At 41.0% G+C, this 26,549-nt stretch overlaps 1 protein-coding gene across 1 annotated transcript in view; it reads left to right on the top strand.

Moving 5' to 3' along the window:
- Positions 1–26,549, top strand: part of SUCLG2 (succinate-CoA ligase GDP-forming subunit beta) — a 236,092-nt gene that overhangs the window by 105,033 nt on the left and 104,510 nt on the right. Inside the window, exons 3-7 of the mRNA XM_073351050.1 lie at positions 7,233–7,332; positions 7,465–7,555; positions 20,018–20,170; positions 21,179–21,268; positions 24,619–24,715. Coding sequence (XP_073207151.1) covers positions 7,233–7,332; positions 7,465–7,555; positions 20,018–20,170; positions 21,179–21,268; positions 24,619–24,715 — 531 coding nt within the window. The remainder of the gene's footprint in view (positions 1–7,232; positions 7,333–7,464; positions 7,556–20,017; positions 20,171–21,178; positions 21,269–24,618; positions 24,716–26,549) is intronic.

Below are 26,549 nucleotides of genomic sequence, written 5' to 3'. Positions count from 1 at the left end.
TCACTTCTGGGGAGGTGCATGTGACCACTCCTGCAGCTTCCCTTTGCTTCTCCATCATTCTCTATGGGGAAACAAAGAAGTCTGCAGGGGACATGAATTCTGTGTGCACGCAGTGACGCAGAATTCCCCTAAGAGCGAACCTTAATTCTGCACCCTTGTGTGTGTATATACATTGTGATGGTCATTAATTACATGTAATTTTTTTCCTCAGAACCCATGCCTCTAGGTGTGTAAATATATGAAATTGGTGCTCCTAGATTAAATGAAGACCCATTTGTTATAGAAATAAATTAGGATTTATTAGGATTATCTTAAAATGCAGAAAAGCTGGATACTTGATTACTTATTTTGAGAAGATTTAAGAGTCCGGTATTAAGAGTGAGCCTTAGCTTAGTTGATTTTATCTAGCTTTAAAATTTTTATCACTGATGAAGTGTGTAGTAAGGGTTATGAAAGCAATTAATAACATCAGTGACAGGATCAAGGGATTGGCTAATTTATCTTTATAGGTTTTAATGAAGCTTATAATTTAGTAATAAATATACAATATATTCAAAAATAAGGAGTTATAAAAAGGATGATTTATCTGACTTATTTCAGAAGCTAGTCTGAAAATCAAAGGTAGTGGAAAACACTCATGTAGAAAGACAGTTGTGCGAGGGTAGGGGTGAGGACAGAGAAGAGAGCTTAAGTTTACAGCAAATCAAAACGTGTTTAACATTCTCTGTAGACCTTTAACATACCTGAACGCTTCGCTGTGGTTTTTTTGGAGTGGGGGGAGGGGAAAGAGGAGGAGGAGGGAAAGATATGTCCTAATATGGGCAGCTACTATTTCACATCTCACTTTGTTTAGCTGGCAATCGGTGGGTGTGCTGTCGAAACCACTGCATCCTTCTTAAAGCTTAGAAGAAGAAGGGTAAGAGAGAAGGCTCTTGCCATATTAGCCTCTTGGGAAACATAATAGCTCTATCTTGAAAATAGCTAGGTAGAAAGTCCCAAATTTGAACGTTTACTCTTTCAAGGTTGAGAGTTTGGTCTCAGATGCAACTGCCACAGCCAATGCTGAGGGGCATGCAAAGGGGAGCGTGCTGCAGGAGCCCACATTACACGCTGGCTTTTGGGAGGTGGCAGCAGTAGGCCTGTGTAGCATCCGTGCTTCCCAACCACATTTTGACTACCCTCTTCTCATGGATCTAAGAGAGGAAAGCTGCTTATCTCCTCTGTCACCTATGTGAAGCCAGCCACACTGTAGCCCATAGATTTTTATGGCCATGCTGATTACATTCATTTCCATCCAGACCTCTTTTATATGAAGTTTATGTAGTGCTCACCAGGGTCAATAGGTCCATAGTGTGATTGGAGACACTACTCTGTCAGCGGCTCAATTGTCCTGCCCTTGATTTTCCTTCATTACACTGTAATGTTCTGTTCCCATGCCATTGGGTTACTTGCATCTATTTTGCTATGTACACTGAACTCATAACAATAGATATTACTGCAGCAAATTTTACAGCAAAATTTCATCCTCCTTTGAACTTTACACAGCACTGCATGGATTTTGATTCACCACCTTCTTCTACTTTCCACAGTGTAATCAGGTGCCTTACATGGGGGTAAAAATAGAATAAGGCAGTAGTGAATAATCCCTGTGTTTTTAAAACAGGTGCAAACTTTAATTAATTTTTTGCAGAACCCCTGTGAGATAAGTAAGTAGTGTTATCCCCGATTTACAGATAGAGAAAGTGAGAGACCGATTATGAGATTTGCTGAAAGTCATATAATGAGTCAGAGGTACAATCAGGATTTGATATCAGGAGGTCCTGGCTCCCAGTCCCATGCTCTAACCACATGTCGTATGATTCCTTATTAACATAGCCTTGAAGTTCTTTGGTGTTCTTTCTGACCAGGCACATGATTCCTATTGTTATGTGAGAACAACCGCACATCCTGCCATATGTTGTTTCTGCACAGTGGTTTATTTTTTGATAAGCTACAGCAAATTTTAATGTATTGGTTAACATTCTTAATTTAATGTCACATATTCCTATCAACAGTAGTGAAAAGTTATCAAGTTCTGTAACAGGTGAAACCACCGTCCTCAATGCATTGTTTTGTGATCAAGAATCCAGTAGTTAAATATACACAGCAGTGGGCTGAAAACAAGTGGTTCATTTTTGCTGCAGGCAGTTCCAAGGGACTGGAATAATCATAGTTCCCAAAAGGCAGGTCCAATTTTATTAATTCAAAATAGGCTTTCATTATAGCACTGAGCCTATTTCAATTTCAAGGTGCAGCACTGCAATTTGTATTCACAATACTAATAGAAAAGAGGGAGATGTATTATAGAATGCAATATACAGGATTTTTGTCCCTTTGAGAATTATGTTCCATTTTGAAATGCTAACATGTTAAATTTTGTCTTTGAAAAAATAGATAGGTTTTATCTATGTCTATATCTGGATATAATATTAATTTGCTAGGAATGTACTTAGGTCTTTGCTATAATTGTAGGTCCTTAAAGTCGGTGGAAATTTTGCCTAAGGTTTTCTCTGTACTTAAAAATTAGCTCAATAAAACTACAGCGTGGGAAAAAAACAAAAACAAAAACCCAACCACCCTTGACCTATATCGCTATGCCACCCTAATCCCCAGTGTAGATGCAGCAATGTTAATGGAAAAAAGTTCTATCAACATTCAGAGAGGTGGTGTTGCTATGACAATGGAACAACCTCTTCCATTGGTGTATGCTGCATCTGACACAGGGTTCTGCCAGCATAGCTATGCCAGTATAGTCTGCGTAATGTAGACACAGCCTAAGTAACGACTGGAGACTTTGATCTTCAGCTCTGACAGATTCACTAGAAACCAGGTGGATTTTGTTGAAACAAATGTATGTGAATATTTTGAATGAACCTCTCTCCAAAACCAAGAAAGGCAAATTAACATGAAAATGACCAGAAATAACATTTTCCATTAGTGTTAACTAAGAAACAAAATATAAGTAAAATCTAGTGAAAACATTTTCAAGTCTTTGATACTAAATATATTCAGATTATAATTAGTTAAGAACACAGGCTATCATCAGAAGCATTTCTTTATTCTGCATGGAACAGTTGGGGGATATTACTGCTGAATTACTGACAAAACCTATGCACTTTTAATGAGCAGTCTGACCTTTTTTTTTTTTTGTAACTATAAAGAAAACACTTAAATTAATTTCACACAAAGACTTATCAGCCAATAGACAGAAATAGAAATCGACTGAGAGACCTTAGTTGCAAAGCAAAGTGCTGTTGAAATTGCTGCATTATGCTGTGGCATAGAACATGCTTTTAACTATTGACATGTTACTTTATTAATTGTGCTAGGCCCTTTTAAAGTCTTAAATGTTTGTAACTGCACAAATTTGTGCAGTTACAGTTGCTCGTAGCTTTGATAAAACAGTTTGAATAGATGATAACTGAATAGATCCATTATAACATTGTCTGAATATATGTGTAATGTATTTCCGTAGAAAATCTATTAGAATCTATGCTTCTTTTACAAGTTATACTGTGAGTACAGTTAAATCACTTGATATATTCTGACTAAAATTACATTTCTTGTATGGGATAGTCTTTCCTAATGTAATCTGGGAAATCAGGCAGGACGTAACATAAAAACAAATAGAAATTTGTGAGAGCTTTTCTAGAAATCAGATCTTTAAATAAAATAGAAATGGTGGCAATAAGTAGTGAATCAACTCGATAAATACTGAATGATCAAGCCTAGTTACTGTAAAATAAGATTTGGCTGGTTTACTTCATTTTCCAGAGCTTGGGCAAATAACTATTGAATTACATTACTTCATGTTGGTTTCCCCTAGGGCAAGAAGAACCTGCTCTACTGTGTTCTGCTGAGCTGGTGTATTGATTAGTACTTCAGGTCTAACCTTTACATGGTTATTCTTACTTTAGTGCACTTATTTATGTCTTTGATCGTTGTCTTTGTGCAGTTATTTTATTGCCTAGATATTCTTTTTGGCAGACTATAATAATATATGCATTTAATTCAGCTCTCTTACTTTGTTATAGCCAAATTAATATAATTAGTTCATTGTATAGCATGCAAGCTATGAGTGAAATTGACTTGGTGGCCTTAAGACCTGTGGTACAAGGGTAATGATTACATGCATAATTGACAGCACTTGTCGTTGGAAATACAAAGCTTTCATTGTCAGGATGGTTAGTGACTAAAACGAATCTAATTAAATGCTTGTAGTGTCCATTAACAGTGCCAACTTAGATGTTTTGTCATAGCAGCCATGTGATTTTAGGTTTTGCTACTGTGGGTTGGAAAGTGATTTATAGTTTAATTCATCTTAATAATTTGTATGCTTAGAAAACACTGATATAAAACTTTGTTGCATTTAAATTTCCTTGTTATCTGCCTTGCAGTGGCATGAATAATAGGAGAGCTGGGAACATGAATATGTTGAAATGCATGAAGTATTTTCAAGGAGAATGTTCTTAAGGGTCAGAATGATATATGCCAAATGTTAGTGGATGGATAAGCATGGGGGGTTTGTCTTGAGAAGCCTGAAAATCAGATGTACTTTGGAGTGCTACTTTTACCAGCTGTGTGAAAAACTTGTGTTTTAGTCTTAATACTAAAATGTGGTTAAATATTCAGGTAAATAGTTATATTGTCTTGATATATTATATTGAGCAAATACCACAGTTTCTTGCATGCACACGCACACACAAAATAAGTGCATTAATTAATGACTTCATCCAACTCCCACTGAAGTCAAACCCTTCCATAAACTTCAGCAGGAATTGCATCAGATCACATAAGAACAAAACATGGAACAATTTGAAACATGAGCATTTTCCGGACAGTGCTTTATAGTGCATTAATATCTAGACCTCATCTCTTCATAACACGTGTGGGGGCATCCTGATAGCTGTGAAAAACTGAGGCTAGTAATCATTAATAAAACATTTTTTGGACACTCTGTTTCTTCATAGATTAACACACATTTCTTATGCTTCTGGAAGTCCAGGTAGCAGCACTGTTAAGAGTGCTCTCTTTTTCTTTTCCATCTGTGCTTAGCTAGAAGGTTAGATAGTGCCTTTTTTCTTTTGGATATAGACCTTAATAGCTATTAGCCAGGATGGGCAGGGATGGTATCCCTAGTTTCTGGCACTGGTCACTGTCGGAAGACAGGATACTGGGCTAGATGGACCTTTGGTCTGACCCAGCATGGCCGTTCTTATGTTGTTGTTGTTCTGACCTCACTGCAGTTTCCATGTGCTTGTCACTGCCAGATCAGATTACTCTTGCCTTTAAATTGGCTGTACCAAGACCATTTGGAAACTTTAGCTAGTGCAGAACCCGGTATCTTTGGGTTCATGTGAGTTCCACATTAGATATTGGTTTTGACTTCCAAAGCTGTAAATGGTATGGATGCTGGCTACAAGTGAATTCACCTTTTTCCTTATGTGCTCACAGGGTAGTTGAGATCAGCTGAAATGTTTGAGCTAACAGTACTTTGATTGAAAAAGGAGGGTGGTAGGAGCAGGACATTCTTTGAGTGGGATCAGGGATGTTGTGAGGTATCTCAAATCTGAAACTTGCTTCCTTCTTTGGTGTGACGTAGTTAATCTTGTGAGCTTTCTGCTTTCCCATGCTGATGAGAAGGGAGTAGTTTAGGAGCATGGGTGTATGAGGTTTCAGTGGGGGTGCAGTGCAAAGTCCTCCTGGGTCCATTGAGTAAATTCCTCCCCCATAGTTGTTATTATTTAACATTTACTTTGCATTTGTGACTAAAGATTCAACCATGCTGGACCCGATTTTAATATGCACTGTGCAAACCCAGTAAACAAGTGTCCCTGCCTCAGAATTTACAGCCTAAAAGAGAAGACGTAACAAGTGGATGAGACAAACATGCTCCCAGTTTGGCGGTCTCAGGCCTCCTTCCCAAGGGGTTTTGCACCTTCCCCCCATGCGGTTCAATCAGTTTAGATGTCTTATTGCCCTTCTTCCGCCCCCTCCCCCCGCCCACCTGGAGTTCAGCCTGGCTTGCGGGAGGAGAGAGCCACACCTTCCCTGCCTGCTAAGCAGCCCAGCCCAGCCCAGCCCCTACCTCACAACTCTACCCATCAGGCAGCAACCCTCTGAGCTCCCTGGCCAGTCGCCGCAAGGCGAGGAGAACGAACTGGAAAATAAGACAAGAATGGTGGTTAATCTCTGTGCACATAGCACCACCTAGGGGAGCAGCCGTTACACTCTGGGCAGGATGCTGCATGGGCAGGATGGTGGCCGGACTGTTTCCCTGTGCGCAGGCTTTATAGGGGAAGGAGGCAGAGTGAGATGAGAGCAGCTGCTTCTCTGTACAAGGCCACATAGAGAGTAGAGGGGCAGAGTGAGGCTGGAGTAGCCATTTACCTCTGCCCTAGTATTTTATTGCAGGAGAACGTCACCCAGGGCTGAAGAAGGTGTGCAAGGCCCCAGAACTGGGGTGTTGTTGTTTCACAGGGGTCAGGGAAATGCATACAAATGAATACCTAGGGCATTCTGTATCCCTTGTGCACAGCAAAGCTGGAATTTCCCTACTCCACTGTAAAGTGGGGAGCTTGAAACCAGGGAAAAAGGCATTGGCTTAGACACTGGATCAAGTGGACCAAAACCCCCATGTAGGATTAGCAGCTGCTGCTTTAGCCTAGGGATTGATGTCCAGCTGCTCCCCTACCCAGCCAGCACTTGGAGATTGGATTCTTCCTTGCATCCCCATATCCACACCCTTGTTGTTTGGGCTTCAATCAGGGACTGAAATTTACTCTCTCTCCATAAACATTTGCCTGCTACCATGTGCACATGTGACCACTCAAAGGACATATGCTCTGGTCCATGTATTGAAAACAATTCTAAAAACTAGGCAACCAAATTATGCAAGTTACATGATTATTATTCAAGTTATACATTATTAATGACTGTTTGTCTAAGTACCAACATATTTTAGCCAGCTAATGGGTAACTCGTCGATGTTCTTTAACACTTGTTGGTGTGTTGTGTTATGAACAAAACTGACTTCTCTGTAAGACTGTCTAGCTGTTTTGAATTTTAGTTAGTTTATTTTTAAATATGTTCTAGTGGTACTGTACTACTTGCTTTTTGAAATAGGTTAATAGTTGCTATGGCTCAATAAATGACATTTAATAGCAAAACAGTGTATTTCTTTTCTCTTACAGAGGCAACAGAAATTGTTCTAAAGGCTCAAATCCTAGCTGGAGGGAGAGGAAAAGGTGTTTTTAATAGTGGATTGAAAGGAGGGGTCCATCTAACTAAAGAGTAAGTCTCTAAAATTCAAAAGACATGAGTAATATGCTACTGATAGTATTGAGGCTTTTGCAACGGCTGTTTTAACTAATCAAAATATCTTTAATACATGTTAGTAAATTGACTTTTTCCCTTCTTTTGTAGCCCTAAGGTTGTTGGGCAGCTTGCTGAACAGATGATTGGGTACAATCTCGCAACAAAGCAAACTCCAAAGGATGGCGTTAAAGTTAAGAAAGTAAGATTCTTTCCTCTTCCTTAAAAATTGAAGATAGTTTACAGTTGCAACTGAACAAACGTGCTGTAGTGTATGCCATCGTGTTTTTCACTCCTTTTTTATTTAAATCCCTGATTGACTGCATCCTATTAATATGACAAAGGAAAATGTGTTATCTTTGTCTGCTTTTAAATGTTTGTTCACCACTAAATATTCTGAAATTGGCCACGACATACACTCCATTTTGCTGTGTATGATGAAGCGAATGCCTAGCAAATTCTAACCTGATCTCTGTAGCAGAAGTATGCCTTTTGGTAGGTGACTTCAAAAGGAGAAATATTACATTCTCTCATTTTGGGGAATTGCTTTTTCTAGGATGCCAAAAGTGCCTTTTTTGTGGGGTGGTCATGTGCTTAATTATTGGCCTAAGTAAGAGAAACATAGGTAGCCCTTCAGGCCAGGCTTTCTTAGACTTTCACGCTTCGATTGAATCCTTTAAGGAATTAAATCTAGTAAGTAAGGCTGCTGCTGGAAATTTTCTGATTTTTTTTTCTCTAACTTTGCTTTGTTGAGAGAGGGAATATAATGAAGAGCTATGCTGCCTACTTGATGCCAGGAGACAGCTATGCAAACTTCTTTGGCGTGAGTTGAAGAAAAAATAGGTAGCTGCTAATGTACTGCCAGTGTCTTGGCGTTGGTGGAGAAAGAGGACATGTAGCTGAAGAGATGCTTTTTGTTGTGTGGTTGAGGAACGTTCTGCTGTGTCTTTAGCAGTATCTCTGTGGGAAGAAGAAAAGCTGACTAGTATAGTTCCTGGTAGAAGTTTAATTTGAAATAGTAAAAAAGAAGAAACAAAAATTACTGCTACCTCTCAGAAACTCTGATAATAAATACAAGAGAGACATTTCTCAGTTTACAGCTGTTCTCAGAATATTGTGTGGTGACAGCTCTCTTCCTCTGTAAATGCCTGAGTCTTATGCCTTTTTGTGTTAGCTGAACTGTTCGAAATACTCCAGCAGAGGAACATTTGTTTCCCCCCTCACTCCGCATCTGATTGGAAGATTGTGCATTCGTTTAAATGGTCAAATCTACAAAGCGGACTTCTAATTTCCATTGAAAATCAATAGAAATGAAAAGTCTGTATTTTCAGAATGGATTATTTAAATGAAAGCACACTAACTTAATTTAGTAGAGAGAGTACGAATGTGTTCTTACATAGTGGATATCCAGAAAGCTCCATACATTATGTATTGTAAAGATAAAACGTATTATTTGTAGCTTCTTTTTCTCCCCTTCAGCACATTGCTTCTGTAAATATATATAGTGTCAGGAGCAAGAGCATAGAGTATATCCTGGAAACATAGTGACTAGATTTGTGTGAATAGTGAAAAAAATTCCCATCAATGTTTGTTTGTTTGTTTGTTTGTTTGTTTGTTTTTAAAGAAAATTGTCATTTCTTTAAATAGTGTCCCTTTTGTGTTTTGTTTTCCATGAACATTCATACCAGATAAAATAATCATAAGGTATTCTCATCCAACCAGGGAAGACAGAGAATACCATGTAGCTTATATAACCAACCTCACCTAAACAATGTTGTTCAGATATCAAGCCAGAGGGATTTTAATAAAGAAAAAAAATCCAGCAAAGAATAAATCAGAGAAAATCAGTCTGTTCAATTGTTCTGTGAAGAGAGAAAAAGCTAAATTCAGTGTAATGATTATTACAAATTATTGTTGTTAACTGGAGAGCGTATCCATATGAGATATGGGTTTTTTCGCCTTTGTCTGCAGCATGGGGCGTGGGTCACTTGCAGGTTTAAACTAGTGTAAATGGTGGATACTCTGCAAAACTTGAAGTCTTTAAATCGTGATTCGAGAACTTCAGTAACTCAACCAGAGGTTAGAGGAATATTACAGGAACGGGTGGGTGAGTCTTTTTTTAGGTATTCAGACTAAATGATCATGGTCTCTTCTGACCCTAAAGTCTCTGTGTGGAAGAATATCAGGTGCTCAGATACGACAATGATTAGCACAGTGTAAGTATGTATGTCATAAATATAAAGGGAAGGGTAAACCCCTTTGAAATCCCTCCTGGCCAGGGGAAAGCTCCTCTCACCTGTAAAGGGTTAAGAAGCTAAAGGTAACCTCGCTGGCACCTGACCAAAATGACCAATGAGGAGACAAGATACTTTCAAAAGCTGGGAGGAGGGAGAGAAACAAAGGGTCTTTGTGTCTGTCTGTATGCTGGGTCTTTGCCGGGGATAGACCAGGAATGGAGTCTTAGAACTTTTAGTAAGTAATCTAGCTAGGTATGTGTTAGATTATGATTTCTTTAAATGGCTGAGAAAAGAATTGTGCTGAATAGAATAACTATTTCTGTCTGTGTATCTTTTTTGTAACTTAAGGTTTTGCCTAGAGGGGTTCTCTATGTTTTTGAATCTAATTACCCTGTAAGATATCTACCATCCTGATTTTACAGGGGGGATTTCTTTATTTCTATTTACTTCTATTTTTTATTAAAAGTCTTCTTGTAAAAAACTGAATGCTTTTTCATTGTTCTCAGATCCAAGGGTTTGGGTCTGTGGTCACCTATGCAAATTGGTGAGGCTTTTTATCCAACATTTCCCAGGAAATGGGGGGTGCAAGTGTTGGGAGGATTGTTCATTGTTCTTAAAATCCAAGGGTCTGGGTCTGTAGTCACCTAGGCAAATTGGTGAGGCTTTTTACCAAACCTTGTCCAGGAAGTGGGGTGCAAGGTTTTGGGAAGTATTTTGGGGGGAAGGACGCGTCCAAACAGCTCTTCCCCAGTAACCAGTATTAGTTTGGTGGTGGTAGCGGCCAGTCCAAGGACAACGGGTGGAATATTTTGTACCTTGGGGAAGTTTTGACCTAAGCTGGTAAAGATAAGCTTAGGAGGTTTTTCATGCAGGTCCCCACATCTGTACCCTAGAGTTCAGAGTGGGGGAGGAACCTTGACAATGTATATAGACTAGAATGTATGTATTTTTGCTGTCCAGCAAGGATATGTGGAAACATATTACAGTACACATAAAAGCATTTTAATGTGGATCTATGATTTCTCTTCAATATGCATGTGCATTTAGTTGTCTGCAATCAGTAGTAAGGGATTGCTAGCCCATGTGTTTTGTGTTTCTCGTGGTAGCTAGCCCTTTTGTTCTAAATGTAAAATCTTTACCATTGCAGAGTTTTGGTGCATTTCAGCAAATTGGCATATTCTCCATCTTTATCACATGCACAAGTTTTCTTGAATTGTACTGCAATAACCAGTTTACTGTACATTTTGTAAAAGCATTTTGTGATCGTAATGATTTATCTAGGCTTTATCAGATTGCCAAGCAAACACACTAGCCCTACTTTATATTAAGTGGGTACATCTATCAAAAGTAAATAATGATAACTAGACTGCTATGCCCTCATTACTCAATAGATTTTGGAGAAAACATAGACCTTTATAATGATGCATATCTCTCTAATTCAACAGAAGTGTTTTTGTGAAAAGCTATTGACTCCTCTTAAAAGATATATGGGCGGGGGGGACTTTACTTTCTAGGCAGACTCCGCTCTTGTTAGCATCTTGGAACTGGCTGTAATTTACAGAAATTACAAGTCATTCAGAGTATTAGTGTCACACTGCAGTATCAGGTTCCACAATCTTAGTTGTAGGATAGAATTTCATCATTGTATGTGATAGCTAAATGGATTTTGTATCTCCAGGATAACATTTAACATATAGAAATTTTTGTGCACAGAAAATGTCTCGTAAATCTTGAAGAGACAAAAATAAAAGGTAGCAGTTTGAGCAGAGGAGAGTGCCTTCAGTAACCTCTGCATTTAATTATGGCAATGGAGATTCAGGAGATAGTAGGCATTTTTGTTCTATTGCAATAGGAATATGTCTTGTCCTATAACTTGGTTAAAGTAAATTACAAGTCAGTACGGAAAGATATTCTTTCTTTTTTTCACTTTTCTGTTCTTTTAGAAAGTTTGAGTAAATTATTTAGCACTTTAGAAAATTAAATAATCATATTTTTTTTCAAATAGGTATTTCATAATTATTTTACAGATGAAGAGATACATACATTAAATTACTTGTCCAAGACCACATAACAAGTTGGTTGTAGGTTTGGGATTAGAAGTCGTGATTTCCTGCCTCCCAGTCCCCTGCTCAAACCATTTCCCCATGCTCCTTTTCTTAGGGTTTGTCCACACAGGAAAGTTATGCAAGCTAAGGAGTGAATTTAACTAGTATACTTATACCAGTATTACTTGGTGTGTGGACAGTCTTATTTTGGAACAAGAGTGGCTTTTTTCAGTTTAGTTTGTCTCACTGAAAGGCATTTGAGCTAACCTAAAAAACCCACTCTTGTTCCTGAGTAAGTGTCCACACAGGGAGTTATATTGAAATAATTATATTGGTTTAGTTATTTCAATATAACTGGTAAAACTTTGCCTTGTAAACAGAACCTTATATTCTCATTTTTGATTAAGTCACAATGGTGAGGATTTGTTTCTTAATGCTGGTGGAAAAGTCTTTGAATAAACCAGCATCACCGTTCACGCTGATGGGATAAATTGCTTGGGTCCCGGCAACAAAATAAAAATAGTTAGTTGTTGTAAAGTGGATTTGGATAAATCTTGCAAATCTGCAACACAGATACCCATGACCGTGCTTCTCAGGTGGTGATTTCGAACACCTGCACACAGGTGATGGAACTTAGTTGCACAACGCATCTGGACAATGGGTGTAATTTTTATCGTCAGCATCAGCAGGTGTTAGTGATGAAAGGCCATGAGCAGGTGTTGAGTTCTAGGAGATAGCAATATTGTACTTCATTTTTAAGGATAAATGTTAAAGCTCAAAATCTTTCTACAGTTAGAATAGTCATGTAGAAAATGAATTTTGTTATCCAAACTTGAATTCTCAAATGTAGAACTGTCTTTTTCTGCATATGTGCCTACAGAAGTATTTAAACGTGGCTGTGCTTCTTAAAATGGATATTTCTCAAATAAATAGAAGTCCCCTTGGCTCCTTTAGAACTTGGCAGCTATTTTGTGAGGTTTACATAAAATCCTCGTATGGCACCCTGGAATTTGGAGAGTCTGGTTATCTGAGCAGGCAGTCTTCTGCTTATCATGACAACTTAGAGAACCTGATATCTGTGACTTTTCTCCAAGCAATAAGAGAATTAACATTTCTAATATATGATTCAGTATCAAAGGGCCATTTTAGATTTCCATATGAAATTAGACATTTAACTTACAGGCAGAGTGTTAGAAGGGTAAATGTTAAAGCAAGAAAATATAAAGTAATTAGGGTGGCTTTAAAATAACAGCTTTCCCAAGACATTTTTTTTTATTCTTATGCTGTGGAAAATAGGATAATGAATTGTCACACTTTTCATCATAAGCAAAGCAGAACAATACAAGAAAAAAAACCCAAAATTCTATGGTTTCTTATACACTGGCCTGGACCGACGGAGTCAGTTGCTTACGTCATGTGAACACCAGGTAAAAGCCAAAGATGAACTACATGTGAAGGACTGGCACTTCTTGTCCCATCTTCTCTTCCAAATTCTCTGTCTCTTGCCCCACCTCACTTACATGGCACTGCAGATACAAACTACTGCACCTTTCTCACTGGAGGTGGGTGGGAAATTTAGTGGAAGTCTAAATGTAGCAGTGAACTCTACCAAGAAGGCCAAGTCACCCACTTCAAAGCAGGTAGACTCTGATGAGATGATTTCCTGAGGGAAGACTGAAAGAGTTGCTGGTCGTTAGAGAGCCACTAGTCCACCCTTTTCTCTCATCCACTGATGTGTCAAACTCCTCTGTGATGTGGCTGGTCAATAAGTGCTGACAGTCTTCCAAGCCTTAGGTGGCACTGGATGAGGAACCTGATTTATCAGTGATTTTGCTGGGGGGAGCTTCCTCATCAATTCAGGAATATCACTAAGGTATTCAGAGTTAGGCATTTCGTAACATAAGAGCAGCCATCTAGCCTAGTATCCTGTCTTCCGGCAGTAGCCAATGCCAGGTGCCCCATAGGGAATGAACAGAACAGGTAATCATCAAGTGATCCATCCCCTGTTGCCTATTCCCAGCTTCTGGCAAACAGAGGTTAGAGACACCATCCCTGCCCATTGTGACTAATAGCCATTGATGGACCTATCCTCTATGAACTTATCTAGTTCTTTTTTGAACCCTGTTATAGTCTTGGCCTTCACAACATCCTCTGGCAGAGAGTTCCACAGGTTGACTGTGTGTTGTGTGAAGAAATACTTCCTTTTAAACCTGCTGCTTATTAATTTCATTTGTTGACCCCTAGTTCTTGTGTAGTGAGGAGTAAATAACACTTCCTTATTTACTTTCTCTATTCTTCCTTTCTTCCTTCTCCTCCATCTCCCTTCGTCCATTACCTCACTCCTTCCGTCTTTTTATTGTCAAGGAAGGAAGGAAGGCCTAATGAGGGGATTCCCGATTAACTGTTGGCATATGCCCCTCATTAATAGCAAATGGGCAGTCTCTAACACTGCAGGCTTCTGTTTGCATTCTTATGCCAGACGTTATATGACTGACACTTTTCTCTAACTAAGATGGGGCTTTTAAAGATAAGATACCTTTTATCTGCCTACGTACTTCTTCCCTTTGCGCTAACCCTATTCTACTTGCAAGAAATTGCTAGGCATTCTACACCGATCTGTGGAGGAAATTAGAATTTTTACCTGAAAAAAATCAATAATTCTGTACCATGGATGCCTGTCAGTTATCATCTTGAACAACTCAAGGCTCTTCTTCGAGTGCTTGCTCATGTCGATTCCAGTCTAGGCGTGCGCGTGCCTACGTGCACAGTTGTTGGAGATTTTTACCTTAGTAGTATCCGTAGGGTCGGCTGTGGCACCCTCTGGAGTGCCGAGGTCCTGCATCGGTATATTAGGCACTGCCGGCCCTGTGACCTCTCAGTTCCTTCTTACCGCCCCTGGCGGTTTATCAGAGTGTGTCTGTCCCTTCCTAGCAAGTGGTTAGCAGGTTCTTCTTTGCTTTGTGATTTAGTGCTTTGTAAATAGTTTTGTTGGCAGTAGTTAGTTAGCGAAGTAGTTGTTAAGCACTGTAGGTTAGGGTCCTGGCGGGGACTTTGCCCCAGGCGGGGCATGCCTCACTCTCCGGGTTTTAAGCCCTGTGCTTGCTGTAACAGGCGTATGCATGTTAGTGACCCCCATAGCAGCTGCCTGAAGGGCTTAGGGGAATCATATGTCAAAGAAAAGTGTCACATCAGTAGGAGCTTTCGTTCCAGAACACAGAAGGAGCGCAACATCCGTTTGAGCGTTCTCCTCATGGAGGCTGCTCTCCGCCTGGCCTTGGGGCCATCCTGGACAGACTCAACTCCCAGTACTTCGGCCTCAGAGTGTAGTTCACCCCGACACCAGATTCTACCTGGCATTGCTCCCCTTCACTGATGCCCAAGGAGAAATCTAAGAAGCATGACCTGGCACCGAGCAAGAAAGACCAAGGAGCATCGGGTAAAGGACCCTGTTCAGACCACCCGCCCACCCTGGAACCACATGAGGTGCCCTCCCATGGGGGCTTCTACCCCCCTGAGGGATCCGCCACGGACTCCAGGCAGCAGTAGGGGTTCCAGGCTATTGGCAGAGCCGCCATCTTCCCAGGCTCTTCCAGCGCCCAGAGAGCAAAGGACTCTCTAGTGCAGTCAGCACCGCAAGTTGCAGTGGCCCCAGCAAAAATTCCCTACGAGGGCAAGCCAGTTGTAGTATCCTCCTAGAATGCAAGCGAATGCTGCTGGTCCCCGGAGCCGAGGCAGCGCTCTCCATTGCCATGCCATAGATCTCCATGTCCACCCAGGTTGCTGGTTCACCACTTCAGATCGCTGGCACTGTGCTTCCGGTGTTGGCCCTCTCAAGAAGGTTCACCCAGAGAGAGACACCGGTCACCATATGGCTGGCACCAGTCATCCTCTCGCCAACCGTCTCCGTGACGTAGGTTGCCGACACCAAGACTGTGGGAACATTCCCCAAAGCAGTACTGATTCCCCCCTCCCCCCCCCGCTTCCGGCTCCAATCCGCTTATTCAAGGCACTGTTCACCCATGGTGACAGTTAGTCACCAGACTCAGGGGTCGATGGCCGCACTGTGGTCACCAGAAGGGGATTCCTCCAGCTCAGAAAGGGAGTTCAGCCTCTCACTGAGGCAGTACTGGCGTGACTGGCCACCTGGGGCTGCATCCGCCTCCACGATTCCACCCTGGCAGCAGGGCCAGTGGCCTTACTGGAGTGCTGGGGCAAGCCGGTTATGCTGATGCCTCCTTCGCACCAATCATCGGTAGCAACTTCAGAAAAGCAACGGACAGCATGGGTGGCACCAGGATCGGTGTACGAAGTGCAATCGGACACCAGGGTGGAGGAATGAGTGCCCACCCCCCAAAACCTCCTTCCCCCATGGGGGATGAAGCCCTGGGCCCTCCCCTGGTAGTCCAGTTGTCCTCATCCTCTCCAGATGAGGCTGTTGCGGGGCCCTCTCACGCTAGCCCACCAGACAATTTTAAGGAGCACCAAGTCCTGCTCCAAAGGGTGGCCACAAACTTAGGCCTAGAGGTGGAGGAGATGGCAGTGCTATCAGTCATCTTGTTTAATGTGCTCTCTGCATCAACCCTCGCACGTGTCTCACTTCTGGTGCACGATGGGGTCCTAAAGATTGCCAAAGCTCTTTGGAAACCCCATCCTCAATCCTGCCCACCTCCAGGAGGACTGAAAAGAAGTATTTCACCCTAGCCAAGGGGTTCAAGTACTTGCACATTCACCCTCCCCTGGGGTTGTTGGTCATTTCTGTGGCCAGTGAGAGAGGCAGACGGGCAATCCAGTTCTATCCCCAAAAATGGAGGCCAAGAGGCTGGACCTTTTGGGAAGGAAATTTTATTCCACGGCCAGCCTGCAATTCTAGGTCGCAAACTACCAGACTTTTTTGGGGAGATACAACTTTAACCTATGGGACTCCCTCCATAAGTTCAAGGACTCCCTGACCCAGGACTCGGCCCAAGAATTTAGGGCCCTTGTTGAGGCAGGTACTACAGTGGCATGGTGCTCCCTCTAAATGGTCTTGGGATGCAGCTGATTTGGCTGCCAGGGTGGTCACTTCACCGGTGATCTTGAGGTGCAGTTCTGTAGGGTTGCTACTTGGTCGTCTGTTCACACGTTCACGTCTCACTACTCAGTTACCCAGCAAGTCCAAGACGATGCTGGCTTTGGTAGAGCAATGTTGCAAGCCGCAGAACGATGAACTCCCAGCCCGCCTCCAGGAACACTGCTTGTGAGTCACCTAGAATGGAATCGGCATGAGCAAGCACTCAAAGAAGAAACAGTTACCTACCTTTCATAACTGTTGTTCTTCGAGATGTGTTGCTCATGTCCATCCATTACCTGCACTCCTTCTCCTCTGTCGGAGTTGCCAGCAAGAAGGAACTCAGAGGGTATAGGGCCAGCAGTGCCTAATATAACGACTCATGAGTGCAGCACTCCAGAGGGCACCACAGCTGACTGTACAGACACCTCTAAGGCAAAAATCTGCAACAACTGTGCACGTGGGCATGCACACACCTACAATGGAATAGACATGAGCAACACATCTCGAAGAACAACAGTTAAGTAAGGTAGGTAACCATTTTTTATTTCTGAAGTTATGGAGGTTAACATATTTAGGTTAGGGTTTTTGATTGGTTTGGTTTAAAAGAATCTATGTTGTTTGTATTGTCGTTTCATCACCATTGATTTAGGCTGGGAGCCAAAGGGAATTGGACACTGAACTCTAATTTAAATTCAATGGGAGCTGGACTCCTAACTCCCTAAGTGCCCTTTGAAAATCCCACCCTTAGCGCTTAAACATATCACTTAGCAGTATTTTAGTGACACTTCCATTAACATTTCTCCCTTTCCCTTTGAGCTATGGGAACTTTGTCTGAAGAACACAGATAAGAGTTTCTGGTGCCAAAATTTCAGGTGCCTTTTGACGGGTGGTTTTGCTTGACCTCTAAACAGAGCAACTGACTCAACCATTTCAGATATACTGGTGCAGGTAAAAGTTCTAACTGCAACAAACCAAGCCCATTTTCCATATCCATGCTTGTTACATTAACAGTAGTGACAGGTAGATGACCTATACTTGGGATACTGGCTTTTCATTTCCCTTTAGAGCAGCCTTGACTAGAAACCTTTACAAAATAAAGTAGTTTTCTGTATTATTTGTTATTGGGTTCCTTTAACTCTAGTTTTCTTCTGCTTTTGAATAGTTGCTTTTTTGAACTATTCCTTTAGCTTTCCAGATGTTCTGTAAAGAAAGCAAGGGAGAGGGAAAAGGAAGCAAAATTATTTTAAGGGTCAAAATTTCTTCCCATTCAAAGGTCCATAAACAAATAGCATCTTCCCTCCCTTCTGCCCAGCTGATAGAGAGGAACTTTATTTAATTTCTTGTTTCTTATTTTTTCCTATTCTGTTAAGTACGGACTGGCATTAGGTAAGTGCATTCTTCCTCATATACTTATTTAGTAGAATACTAAATAAATTGGTAAAAGTTTCTCATTTTTAGTTGTGAAACCTTGAAATCCAAGGAGGCATTATTCAATGGAATACACCTTACAGTTAGACACCAGGAGTGTACAGGAGCCTTACGTTTAAAACAAATGTGGGCCGTGATTTGATTTTAACAAAGTTACACCAGCAGTAAATCTGACCCTATGTATTTCATTCGTTAAATAATGGATACTTCATGAATAATGGTATACACAAAGCGTTAATCTAAGATGACTGTTTAAAGCCATTGATTTATAAGCAGCCCAGATCAGTAAGTCATTCTCATTTGATACTTGTTTCTTAGCCCACTGAGTGAACTGAGTTGCTGATCTCTATAGTTTCCATTGAAAGGGTGTCCATGTTAGAGTTGTCACCACCAATCTGATATGGCTCATTGACACCCTTGGTGATGTTCTCAGTAGAGAATCCAGAGAGTGAATGGAACTGGAGAGTGAATCACTCTGCCCCAGGGATGTTTCCTGGACTTCAGGATTGAGGTAGGGAAGCCGACATTGCTACCATGCCAGGTGTGCTTAGTCCACTTTTACAGAGAGAGCTCCAGTCCTGGGCTTGTCCGTCTGGCACCTATCAAGATAACTAACAGCACCTACTAATAGTAATACAGTGAAGTTATTTAAAATGAACATTTAAAGTAATTTGATACTCTTATGTCAAAAAGAGTTATTTTGGTGAGTAATGAGGCAAGTATAAAAGTGTGCTTAGTCTCTTAAATAGCTAACAGGAAGTCCATCCTTAGCAACTTTCTTTTTATTAGTGTTGCCTTACATCGGTCATTGCTATTAGGTAATAGGTATGATGACCAACAATCCAGATGGAAAAGTGAGCATAGTTATTACTGTGCTGTAACAAAATGGGCACACTGATTCCAAACACACAGGTGTAATGTAAAGTCCGTATTTCCTTGGAAGCTAAACTATAGATCATAGATAGGCATGAGTGTGTTCCCCCATTTATGCTGGTGGAGGGGAGTGAAAGTAAGTGGATCTGTTGGGAGGGGTGTAGAAGGGGAGGAGTTGCAGCTTCATGATATGGAGGCAGTTTCATTCCATGTGCGTTTGGGAGCCTTTATAGTAGAAGAGGAGAGAGCTTTAGAGCAGTGGCTCTACATGCAATCATCTCCTTGGGACATGGTGGGTTCCTAGTGGTAAATCTGTGCTGGAATTAATGCCATAGAAAACAACCTTAACTCCTCCTCTTGGACCTTCTATCCTCCTTGGAGATATGTCACCTGGGCCATCAATGGCAGACCATCTTCTTAGGAAGCATACTTCCAATGGGCAGCTCGGAGCGGCTAAGGCTTGTTCTGCTGCTCTGAAATCTGCAGGGCTGCTGTCTTTTCTCTCCGGATCCCTAAGCCCCACAGGGTTAGCAAGCTATATGTACTCCCCCATTCCCTGCTTAAGTGCTAGAATCCTACATGTTCATGAAAGAATGGAAAGGAGATGCTGAGATTTTCCCAGTTGTCATCCTCTGCTTTGGGGTTCTTGTTTAGAAGGGATGATTGGATCCCTCGTTTACAATTATTATGATATATTTTAATGTAAATGGCTATGTCATGGAAGCCGCTGATATAGGAATTGAGAGATTCAAGAAGAAAAAGGCTAATGTAGTGTCTCGTGCCTGTAACGTAAAACTGTAGCTGCTTTAAGACTGTGTTGAAATATGAGCCACTATACTCTCTGCTAGCAGTTCACAGTGGTGTAAAATTTTATCTTTCTCTTCTGATTCATAATTGCTCTTTGGATTTTATGACATTTAGTACTCCCGGATACCACAACAAATTAAAAAAATATTATGGTTAAATCTCACCAGCCAAGATATACCAGTTAAAAAGATTGTTTGGTTTTTTTCACCCATGTTAATTTTTAGGTGATGGTTGCAGAAGCACTGAATATTTCGAGGGAAACCTACTTTGCAATTTTGATGGACAGAGCTTGCAATGGACCTGTTATGGTTGGCAGCCCACAGGGGGGTGTTGACATAGAAGAAGTGGCGGCTACTAGCCCGGAACTTATCTTTAAGGTATCAAAATGATATTTCAGACTCAAACTGTAATCAGATTTCCAAATGAAAAAAATGTCCTCTGTGGAAAGACATTACAGTAAATAAATAAATAACAATTTCATATAACGAAATAGAAACCTGATCCTGGGAGATGAGGAAGGTTCAGCATCTCATTTTGTTAACCCTAGACCTCTTTTCCTAATCTAGTCAAAGTCTTAGTGAGGCAATGCTCTAAATTTCACACGTTAAAGGTTGCCTGTATATGAAGCATTTTCTTAAATGTTTCTTAGTATCTTTCATGTTTCACTTTAACTAATTGGAAAGGGTGGTTAGGCTAATTCTTTTGCAGGCCGGCTTAGGGTCAATACCATGACTGCCAATTAAAAAAAACACACTTGATTTCAAAGACGGACGTTGTCAATTATTTCCTCCTCTTAGTATAGGTTTAAGTCTTGCACCTCAGATACCACTGTGTTGTCACTGTTGACATGTACTCACTGCTGAATGATGAGTAATGCATTCAAGTATTTATGATGTTTCTGTGTCTTGGTAATGAGTAGATAAGCTATTCATTTGGGCAAATAATTGATACAGACATGTATAATTATGGGGGGGGGCAAAAATATTTAATGCACATTGTGAAATTATATAAACTTAGTAATATTACTGGGCAGCAATACCACTGTCTTGGAGACTTTCCAGAAGATGTCATAAAAATTAACAACCTAAATATTCATCAACGCCATCTGTACAGTAATTAAAAATGAAAACTGGTGTCAGATTGTCTTGTCAGCATGCCACCCTGAAGAATTATATAGTTTTTTGGAAGGACTGTTTCATAGATGGTGTGATAATTATAACATACCCTATAGGCAGCTGCTATAGCCTGAATCTCCAAGAACTTTGGCAAACTGCCATACTTTAATTACTAATTTGCAAATATATACTAAGCATTTTTCTTTTCAAGTTATAAATCTCTACTCAGATTGAATATCTTAATTCTCTTTATGTACTTTATTGTAACAGGAGGAAATAGATATTTTTGAAGGTGTAAAGGACAACCAAGCATTGCAGATGGCAGGAAATTTAGGATTCAAAGGACCTTTGCAACAGCAGGTAACTTGACAGGGAAGGGTTCAATTGTCTTCAGACAAAGAGGGTGGAGGATGCCAGTTCTGCTAAGTAATAAATACCTCCTGAATGGTTCTGAGAGGCTTTATGCCTTTTAGGGTCATGCTTAAAAAGTTTGTATCTTAATAAATTCAACCTGTCTCATAACAGGTGTTGCCTATTTAGGTGCAGGTGTGCGGTGCTAACAGAAAATTTATTGTTCCTGAAATGAAATAGATTCAGTCCTTGATCTTGTGAGTTCCGTTGATTTCAGTGGGTGGAACAGACTGCCCACATGGATCCCTTTGCTGGATCAGGTCCTTAATATCTCAAATGCAATATGACAGGTATCAACAAATAGGTGTTTTGTATAGCTGAAGAATGGTTGACTTTTTTGAAGTCTGAGAGACATCAAACAAAGGCTGCCAGTTTGCTGACAGGATTCTGAGAGTAGAATTTTCAGTGCATCAGCGCTTATCTCTGTTTTATGCTAGGAATTCTATATGGTACATAATATCACAAGATACAGTGCTGGAGTGAATCACTTTGTAGACAGGAAACAGCTGTATTTCAGTTAATGTTAATAGGTGTAAAAGACAGCTATCATATGCTCTTTCTTCATACTTTTCCCCATAATATCAAAATGCCTTTCCTGTAGAATCCCTTTTCTGTAGAATCTTTGCATTTTTAATACAGCATTTCTAATTATTTTCCATCCCAACTGTGCAATTAACAAATGCATAATCATTAAGTTGATTAACGCATATTTGAAGATTTAGCAGTATCTTCAATGAGAGCGAATGATTATATCAAACCTTTCAACCCTTGTAAAGTTCTGGTACTTAATTATTGACAACAATACTTGGGCTGTTAAACTGAACTATTTTATACGTTTCTTTCCATGTGCCATAACCTCTTGAATGGAATTTACTGAAGTATGGAAAAGTAATGGATAGGTCAATAAATAAAAAGGTCCATTTGAATAGCAACTACTTCTGGGGTGTGAATTCTGTGCTGCTCCTCTAAAGGTACGTCTACACCTCAGAAAGACCGACTGCAGCCAATCTCAGAGCCTGGGGCTAAAACTGACTCGGAATCGCGCTGCGGGGCTAAAAATAGCAATGTAGATGTTTGGGGTTTGGGCTGGAGCCCGGACTGTGAAACCCAGCGATGGGGGTGGGTTTCGGAGCCCAAACTCCTGCCCCAGCCTGAACATCTACCCTGCAAGTTTACAGTCCGCTTGCTGACCCAGGCCAGCTGCACGGGTTTAATTTCCGTGTAGATCATGCCCTTAGGGTCTCAGCACAGAACTTGCAGCCTAGGGGGCAGGGAGCTATGGTGGCTTTAAGCACCTTTGTGTCCTCTTGATTCTGGGCTGCTCTATAAGTTACAGCTGCCTTATGCTGTCTGGACTCTCCTTAACGCTGCAGGTAGTGGCCTCATCCCTGGATGCTCTGCCTGCCCTGGCAGGCCCCCTACACTAAAGCTTGCAGGAAAGCCATAGGGTTGTTGTCTACACTCAGTGCCTCTGCTTGGGACTCCTGCCCTGATACTGGGCTTTTAGAGCCCCCTTATACCGTTCCTGCCCTTTTTCCTTGTTATGAAGGGCTCGAAGTGGGCGTGAGACTGTCATCCCAATTTATAGACCTGCTCACTGGTGCCTTAAAAATAAGAGCATGGCTAAATTCTGATGCAATAATGAATTTCTAGTAGTTAATGTTACATGAGCTCCTATTTTAATAATATATTAGTTTGCTCGCAAATTGTATTTTTTTTTATTTATGTTGCTTTAATACACTACTATTAATGTCTCGGTTACAGGGGCGCAATTCCATGGGAGAGTCACCCATAGAACTGAGAGCAGGATTTGGCCCATTTGGTGTAGTCCCAAAGAAAGTGCAAATATATGTGCATACAGAACACGCACAATTAGAGCTTGGCAAATATCTCAGAATGGAATTTGCATTGGCTGTTCATGAACCTTTTAAATTCATTTTCTGCAGATTTTCGACTGAGCAAGTTTATTGGCAGAAATGTTTGTAGAAACTGAATTGTATGCACATATTTGTGAGAAGTGAATGCTTAATTCAAAGAGGAGTATTCACCCCAGAAATTTCATTCTAATAATTATGCCATCATCCAGTTAGGAAACAGGTTACATATTTCTGTGTCCAATTACAACTGAGACCGATAATAGCTCAAATATTAAATACAAGTAACAAACTGCTTGGCAACGGCCCATAGAACAAGAATTACTTTGAGATTATTTGGCACATATTTAATAACAAATAAGTTTTGAAACTTGGAAGTTGGTACTGGTACAATATAGATGTAAAGCACAACCATTCCCTCAATGTTACAGGACTGTAGAATTTGGGTATAACTGTCCAACAGTAGTAGTGGGGTTTTTCATAAAGGTAGAAGCAACATAAAAGCAAGTTTGGTTTTCAATTTGGTTCCCTTCCTTACTTTCCGAAAGATCCCAAATGTTTTGGTTTGAGTTTTTGGTTAACTGAACCACTGACCAAGGGAAAAAGCTTTGGAATGTGTGGTTTTTGGGGTCCCAATCTTTCCGCTACCTCATTGCAACCAATAGGGTTACAATATACCAATTAATTGCAGATGGAAAGGTTGGTTTACTTGAGATGTCACATTTCCAATGCTTAAAACATAGCTGACCTGTTAATGGGGGAACAGCAGAGGTAAACAGTGGTTGAGGACTTAATATTATGTCACGGTTAGCCCTGCCCACCCCCACACACAGCCAGAGAGAGAGAGAGGAGGGGGCAAAGAACAGCAGTGGGGAGCAGGAGAGACCGACTTTTAAATAAACAAACCCAATCTTTCAATTGTTGTTTCTACAGGGAAAAGTTGCATTTTGATGTAGGAGGGAGATTTATATTTTTTCTAAACAGATTCAGCAATTAATCTGCACTCATCAAATCCACATTACTTCTCAGTTTCTGAATTTAGACTCATTAACATAACTACTTAACTTGAATATCAGCATACCAGAGAAAATATATTCATTATGAACTCAGAAACTTATTTGATTTTGCTTAAATTAAGCTTGTTTATATTAACGATGCTGTTCATTTTACTGAAATTCCTCAGTTTGTATACTATGAAGATAGCATTTACAAAATGTTTATCAAAACTTTTAGGCTTTATTCTTAATATTTTTGGTATGGTAAAACTCCATTTGGAGTAAATACTACTGTAATTCTCTTAATCAAGAGCTGCTGTAATCGTCTACCGGACTTGAGATATTATGTAATTTAGATACTAAAAGTAGATGTAAAGGTTTACTGTTCCTTTTTGTGCATGCTACTTACAAATCACTTGATCAAATTTAGGCAGCAGATCAAATTAAGAAGCTGTACAATCTTTTCCTGAAAATTGATGCTACTCAGGTTGAAGTGAATCCATTTGGTGAAACCCCAGAAGGACAAGGTAAGAAATAAAAGAAAACAAATTAATATATTATAACTCTTTCTTTATGCAAACTATTCATTAAATTTCATGGAAGGTGATAGCAGCAGCTTTGCATTAATTTCACTGTGTAATTTAATTTAAGCAATATTCATAAATGTTCCCATGATAGATTTTAACATGGCAATCAATACCTCTTATGTCATCTAAATACGGAAAGTATCAGCATCTGCATATTGCTTGGTGACAAACATCAACTTTTTCTTACTTTTTATACAAAGTATTTTTGCTCATGCTATTGTAATTAGTGGGCTAGAGAGGAAAACACTCATTATTTTAGGATTTCATCTTGAATGTACAGGTAAGTTGCAGTTATAGGTGCATGACTATGAAAGATATCAGAGCATAGGAGAGAGGAAGACCTGTTGGGCTAATGGAGTTCACACCTGACTGTATCCTTTGGGAAGGTAAAGGGTGGTGGATTTGCCTCACCTGTGGAAGTAGGTATAAGACTGTGCAAAATAAAGATGGGAAGCCGCTTTATCTTGCACTTTGCGATGTGACGGAGAGACTGCTGAGACTCATCAAGCCCTTGGATCGCTACCCCTTCCTGCTTCTCCACGTGGGCACTGGGCACCAATGATACTGCCAAGAATGACCTTGAGCGGATCACTGCGGACTACGTGGCTCTGGGAAGAAGGATAAAGGAGTTTGAGGTGCAAGTGGTGTTCTCGTCCATCCTCCCCATGGAAGGAAAAGGCCTGGGTAGGGACCGTTGAATCGTGGAAGTCAACGAATGGCTATACAGGTGGTGTCGGAGAGAAGGCTTTGGATTCTTTGACCATGGGATAGCGTTCCATGAAGGAGGAGTGCTAGGCAGAGACGGGCTCCACCTTACGAAGAGAGGGAAGAGCATCTTTGCGAGCAGGCTGGCTAACCTAGTGAGGAGGGCTTTAAACTAGGTTCACCGGGGGAAGGAGACCAAAGCCCTGAGGTAAGTGGGAAAGCGGGATACCGGGAGGAAGCACAGGCAGGAATGTCTGTGAGGGGAGGGCTCCTGCCTCATACTGAGAATGAGGGGCGATCAGCAGGTTATCTCAAGTGCTTATATACGAATGCACAAAGCCTTGGAAACAAGCAGGGAGAGCTGGAGGTCCTGGTGATGTCAAGGAATTATGACATGATTGGAATAACAGAGACTTGGTGGGATAACTCACATGACGGAGTACTGTCATGGATGGTTATAAACTGTTCTGGAAGGACAGGCAGGGCAGAAAAGGTGGGGGAGTAGCACTGTATGTAAGGGAGCAGTATGACTGCTCAGAGCTCCGGTACGAAACTGCAGAAAAACCTGAGTGTCTCTGGATTAAGTTTAGAAATGTGAGAAACAAGAGTGATGTAGTGGTGGGAGTCTGCTATAGACCAACAGACCAGGGGGATGTGGTGGATGAGGCTTTCTTCCGGCAGCTCGCGGAAGCTACTAGATCGCACGCCCTGGTTCTCATGGGTGACTTTAATTTTCCTGATACCTGCTGGGAGAGCAATACAGCGGTGCATAGACAATCCAGGAAGTTTTTGGAAAGCGTAGGGGACAATTTCCTGGTGCAAGTGCTAGAGGAGCCAACTGGGGGGGGGGAGCTTTTCTTGACCTGCTGCTCACAAACCGGGAAGAAATAGTAGGGGAAGCAAAAGTGGATGGGAATCTGGGAGGCAGTGACCATGAGTTGGTTGAGTTCAGGATCCTGACACAGGGAAGAAAGGTAAGCAGCAGGATATGGACCCTGGAGTTCAGGAAAGCAGACTTTGACTCCCTCAGGGAACAGATGCGTAGGATCCCGTGGGGGGCGAACATGAA

Source organism: Lepidochelys kempii, chromosome 7 (assembly GCF_965140285.1).
Source record: "Lepidochelys kempii isolate rLepKem1 chromosome 7, rLepKem1.hap1, whole genome shotgun sequence".
NCBI classification, from domain to species: domain Eukaryota; kingdom Metazoa; phylum Chordata; order Testudines; family Cheloniidae; genus Lepidochelys; species Lepidochelys kempii.
This window is presented reverse-complemented; position numbering and strand designations above follow the sequence as displayed.